The sequence below is a fragment of the Alosa pseudoharengus genome, unplaced genomic scaffold (assembly GCF_046254945.1).
Source record: "Alosa pseudoharengus isolate Yale_2024_CS ecotype anadromous, Long Island Sound unplaced genomic scaffold, YU_APseudo_1.1 YU_APseudo_1.1_scf_73, whole genome shotgun sequence".
NCBI classification, from domain to species: Eukaryota; Metazoa; Chordata; class Actinopteri; order Clupeiformes; family Clupeidae; genus Alosa; species Alosa pseudoharengus.
In genome coordinates this window covers 138,430-144,055 of record NW_027468863.1, presented here as the reverse complement: position 1 = coordinate 144,055, position 5,626 = coordinate 138,430, and the positions used below count along the sequence as shown (strand labels likewise).

The following is a 5,626-nucleotide window of genomic DNA, read 5'->3' as shown; positions in this document are numbered from 1 at the left end:
GTGTTTGACTCTTTCAGAGAGACATCAGATGTTTCAGGCCTTTCTTTCTGCTGGGTCAGTGAGTCCTCCAACCCTGGAAATTAAAGATGGCTCACCATTTTACTCAGAGCTTTACAGTCAGCAAGTTAAAGACACAATCCGAGAATTTGGCTTCACTGAAAGAAATACACAAATTCCTGTTGATGTGCAGTATCATGGGATAATTTACAGGAAGGGACAATTTGTTGTCACAAAGAATGATGATTCAGTGGAGTTTGGTGAAATCATTCTCATTCTCATTAAAGATGATTGTGCACTTCATTTTCTGATGAGAGTGTATGATGGGGAATTTCTTTCACACTATCACATGTACTCTGTAAAAAACAGCAGTGGAAGATTAGAGTGCAAACATGTTAGTGAACTGATTGACATGTGGCCCTTATCATATTACATGAACAATGGATTCCAGATTGTCCCACTGAAGCACAGTCTCTTGTCAGACTGAATCATAAGGCCAGATGCTAAACTGTTTCTCTTGTGTGTTTTAACAGATATGGCTGAATCACAGAGGATACACAATGCTGTAACAGCAGTGCTTCCTGAACTTCCTGATGAAGTTGTCGGGTCAGTTGAAGATACTTTGAAGGCACTTGGTGCAGTAACGACAGATGATTTACAGTACATTACCGAGGGAGACTTGCTGCCAGTATTAAAGCCCATACAAGCCAGAAGATTAGTTGCTGCCTGGGCCCCAAACCGTGAGTGTAAAACATAAAACATTGCCACAACATTGCACACTTCTCTTATAGCAAGCACTTACATATTTTTTTAATATACATAATAATTTCTGATATTTTGCTGCTCTATTTACACATTTATCAATATGCTACATTCTGTTACAGAGTACAAAAACATTGAGTTTAAAGGACAATTCCGTTAGTTCCGTTAGAGTTTCCTTTAGTTTAAAGGACAATTCCGGCGCAAAATGAACCTAGGGGTTAATAACACATGTGTACCGAGTTCTTCCGTTCTCTGGGATATGTTTTCATGCTAATCGAACGTAACCAGTTTTACCACAAACCGCTAATAAACGTTTAACGCTGGTCTTCGGGGCACACGCAAAGTAGGGTTGTGCCGATAGACGATATCATCGTCCATCGTGATGGTTGACAGACATCACGATGGAAAGCAACCATCGTGATGCCACGCCCCCACATGCCAGTCAACAGCTGTAACCTGCTGTAACAGGCTACAACATATAAAAAAAACTTTCCCTGGAAATGAAATTGAGCCTACTTTAAAGGCTGTCAGTCAAACAGTTATCACGTATTAGTCTACCGTCTTGTAAAATAAAAGACTTATTAGTCTACCATCTTATTCAAATAATTCCTGACTGACGTGAATGTGTAGCCTTATTGTCTTTTTGTAGCCTACATGTCTCGCAGGCCTATAGTCTACATTGGACGTAACATATGTAGTCTAATGTTTTAGCAGAAAATAGTCCTATTGAATTATTATTGTTAGGCTACATTCTAGCGCTCAAATATTTTGCAAGGCTACAGCGAGCGCCAAATGCGTCCTTTTCCTCTGTGTTAAAATAAACCATTTCTTTCGTTAATTATAGGATCAGAAGGTAGCCTATCCGTCTTTCACTGTAAGGCTTGTATTTCATGCATTTAGCAAAAGTCCCAGACAGCAGCGGAGTGGTAATCGGGATTCGTTATTTGTAAACGTTTTTTTACTTCGTCCTCCAGTCTGGACTGCGCGATCGCAGCCCTTTCACTTCCCGCCGCCCTCATAGTCAGCATAGACGGTAGCCTGATAACGTTGGATGCTGCATAGCGTACTACTGAAGATTTTAAATGAGTGACCACGATTGTAGTCTTAAGTAGCTTTTTTGCTAGGCCCAACTAAGGCTGACAATGTGTAATATTCCGCTGGTTGGTGCACACGCAAGTGTTCAGATTGACTATCCATCTTTCACGACGATTGGAGCAGATATTCCACATGGTAGCCTGGTCAGTATGTCTCTCTTAGCTGTCCTCTTTCATCAGGCCGTATAGCCTATATAATATTTTTTTTTTTATGTAGAACATTATAAATGTATTATAAATGTATTTCCCCCCCCCCCCCACACACACACACGATATCATCGTCCATCACGATGTTTTACTGTACACATCGTCAAACGCCAATTTAGGGGACATCGCCCAACCCTAACGCAAAGTAAAAAGAAATCGCTATTTCTATACCACTAACAAGGCTCAAAATAGCACCACACTTCCACGGTAGCATAATGAGGGGCCCTACATTTAAACCGAAGCATTGAGAACTTTGTAAGTGTACAGACAGTTTATGAAAAAGATAGTTTAGAAACAGTACTGTTCATGTATACAAGCGGGCACCATCTTGGAAAAACAGTCACATGACAGTTCAGCTTGCGTTGCTCCAGTCGTGCAACGTGAGCTGAATTGTCACGTGACTGTTTTCCCAAGATGGCGCCAGCCTGTATACATGAACGGTACTGTTTCTAAACTATCTTTTTCATAAACAGTCTGTATACTTACAAAGTTCTCAATGCTTCGGTTTACATGTGGGGCCCCTCATTATGCTACTGTGGAAGTGTGGTGATATTTTGAGCCTTGTTAGTGGTATAGAAATAGCGATTTCTTCTTACTTTGCGTGTGCCCCGAAGACCAGCATTAAACCCTTATTAGCGGTTTGTGGTAAAACTGCTCACGTTCGATTAGCATGAAAACATATCCCAGAGAAAGAACGAACTCGGTACACATGTGTTATTAACCCCTAGGTTAATTTTGCGCCGGAATTGTCCTTTAATAGTTTATGGTTTAATAATTTAAAATGTCTTTTTGTTGTACTTCTGCAGACTCATTCACTCCAACATCCCCTGCATGTTCCTCTCCAGTGTCTCTCCTTTCCTCTCCCTCCTCAGTCACGGCCTCACCACCATCATCCACAGCTACATCATCATCAGGAAGGTGTCATCCACTTGCGCCAACGTCATCCACAGCTACATCATCATCGTCAGGAAGGTGTTATGCACTTGCGCCAAACTGGGTATACAGTTTTCAAATACCATGGCAGAAGCTTCCTGAAGAGTTGGTACAGAGTTTGGAAAGACAGAAAAGGCCAAGTGCGCGACTACGACGAGAAATGGTAAGGATCGTGGTCTCTGAGATGATGAAGATTTGTAAGAATCCAACCAAACAGAACACCACAGAGATAGCAAAAATGATGGTGGCCAGGTATCCAAAATCTCTCCAAGATGTGATTGATGGTGATGTTATTGGACTTGGACATCATTCTCTGGTAAAGCAGCTCCAGTCAAGAGTTGAAAATGTCAAACGACCTGACACACCAAAGATACAAAAACGCAAAACAGTATCAGATGATGACACAGATGAAATATCTGCTGAACAAAGAGCTACTGTTCAAGACACATATGGCTGTATCAACTGGATGCCCAAATATCTGCCACTCCCAGAGACTGAGGAGAGTCAGCTAGAAAAAAAAGAAAACATGAAGATGTCTGTAGACATGAACTACAATTTAGATGATGTGAAAGAATTAATCAAGTCCACCTATTTCACACAGCGTAAAGAGATCAACAATGGCTCAAGCATCCAGAAATTAAGGCAGGAATGGCCATTTTTGTTCAATGAAGTTGGCTTGGCAGTACATTTCCAGGAACTGACTGGTGTGAGTTTAACTGAGTCCTTTCTTGCCAATGTGGACAAAAAGGGGGCACGCCTCTTAAACTTCTTCAAACATGTTGATGCACATAAACACAAAAAAGTTCTGGATGTTCTTCTCAAGATTCAAAATGAAAGGGGTCAGTCCACTGGTTGCTCAGAAGAGGTCATACAGATGGTGCTTCTTTTACTGGCTCATTTTGATGAGAAGGAGGAGCATCTGTTACATTACATCGAGAAGACCAGCCTTGCTGAGGACGTCCAGATGGAGAATGTGCCACCAACACCCTGCCTTATTGTGTGTGGTAAGTAACCTGAACTAAACCTGCTTTCTCTACCGGTATACTAACTCTCATTTGTAGCTGGCTAACATTTTACCTGATAATAAGTCCTATAAATTCAATAGGTTGTATGATTCATCCTTTATTAAAATTGTTTCTTTTTATTCATGTTTATTATAAGGGTCCTCCTGTTTTGCTGCTGAGACATTTATGTTGAGCATTGACAGAGAGATTGTCAACAACCACATCACTTCCTTCACATCTGCAATCTCCCTGATGTTTGGCAGTTACTACTGCTTTAACATACACTACACAGTGGAACTACGGTCTACACTGGAGTTCCTCCAAAGGTAAAAATTCTTTCTTTTTAGAGTATCACAAAATGCAAGGCATGTGATATCCATCCTGAGGTTATTCTCTTTCTTTCATAAAGGTGCTTCTTTTCAATCAATCCTGAGAAAGGCACGAAAGTCGAGTGGAAGAAGAAGAAAAAAGTGTACTCCGTCAATCCCAGAGTCTTCACTCTGATCTCAGACCTTGCTAACCATGAGTGGACCTTCCAGTGATGTTGAGGGATGGTATGGAAAGGTAAACTGGACATTATACACCACAGCTGTTGTGTTAGTTGGAAGAAATTTGTCTGGTACAGTTTGTACATGTTCTAGTTTATTGAACTGTTTTTTGTACTTTAACCAAGTCAAGGCAAACCTGATAGTTCCATGTATGTCTTTAGATTAAAATGGCTTAACTGGAGGTGTACAATTCATATAAATAAACAAATAATTCACTTTAAAGTTACATTCAGAAGTCCCATAGGTTTTCAATCCATGATTGGTGGATGTCATTTATGTTGCAAGATTTGACACTTTTGCTTCCTTTTATGGATGATTTTATTTTGATAATATGAAAATGATACACTGTATGTGCACTAATACCACAGTGTGGTAAGATTTGTTACTAACAGTAGACTTAAATGGTCTCAAATAAAACATAGAGGTTTCCTGACACATTGTTACAGTTTGTAAGTTTAAAACTATGCTTACTGAATAATAAATAGTTTCAATATTCTATGTTTGGTTTTTGTGTTTTTTTTTAATGTAAAACAAATTTTAATAGTTTTTTTCCCACTGTATAATATCCACATTAAGTAATGTTTTTTAACGGTAGTATCTGGATTAATTCAGTATTTTACCGTACAAGTAAAAGTAAGTTTTTACTTTAAAAAAAATGTTTTACCATTAAAAATAACAAATTTCCATGTACATTTTCAGGTTAAACAATGTTTTTTTAAAATGAATTTTTTTAATTTTTTATGGTAAAATACTGTAAAAAGCACATTATTTAACTGGGCAATCAACAATATCAATACATTTTTTTGCCGTAAATGAAGGAAATGTTTTACCGTAGTTTAACGGTAGAGTTTTGGCAACCACAGCTGCCAGTATTTTACCGTAAAAATAACAAATTATTTTTTACAGTGTAGAACAATTAGTAGGCCTACCTGACAGGCAGTTAAACCTAGAGTTTTCATGAAAGTCGCGTTGAACAAACAGGGGTGTCAGTGCGCTCATGCAGAAGCAGAACGTTCATGCATGGCGGGCCATCTCTACACAAAAAACATAGGCCTATGGCCTAGGCCTATCGTGAAAATTG

General features: G+C 39.2%; 1 protein-coding gene across 1 annotated transcript; it reads left to right on the top strand.

Moving 5' to 3' along the window:
• Positions 1 to 263: 263 nt before the first annotated feature.
• On the top strand, positions 264 to 4,973 carry LOC143111229 (uncharacterized). Its single transcript, XM_076273425.1, has 4 exons — positions 264 to 737; positions 2,867 to 3,997; positions 4,155 to 4,323; positions 4,407 to 4,973. The coding sequence occupies exons 1-4, from the start codon at positions 533 to 535 to the stop codon at positions 4,537 to 4,539; spliced, it is 1,638 nt and encodes a 545-aa protein (XP_076129540.1). The 5' UTR covers positions 264 to 532; the 3' UTR covers positions 4,540 to 4,973.
• The last annotated feature ends 653 nt before the right edge of the window (positions 4,974 to 5,626 follow it).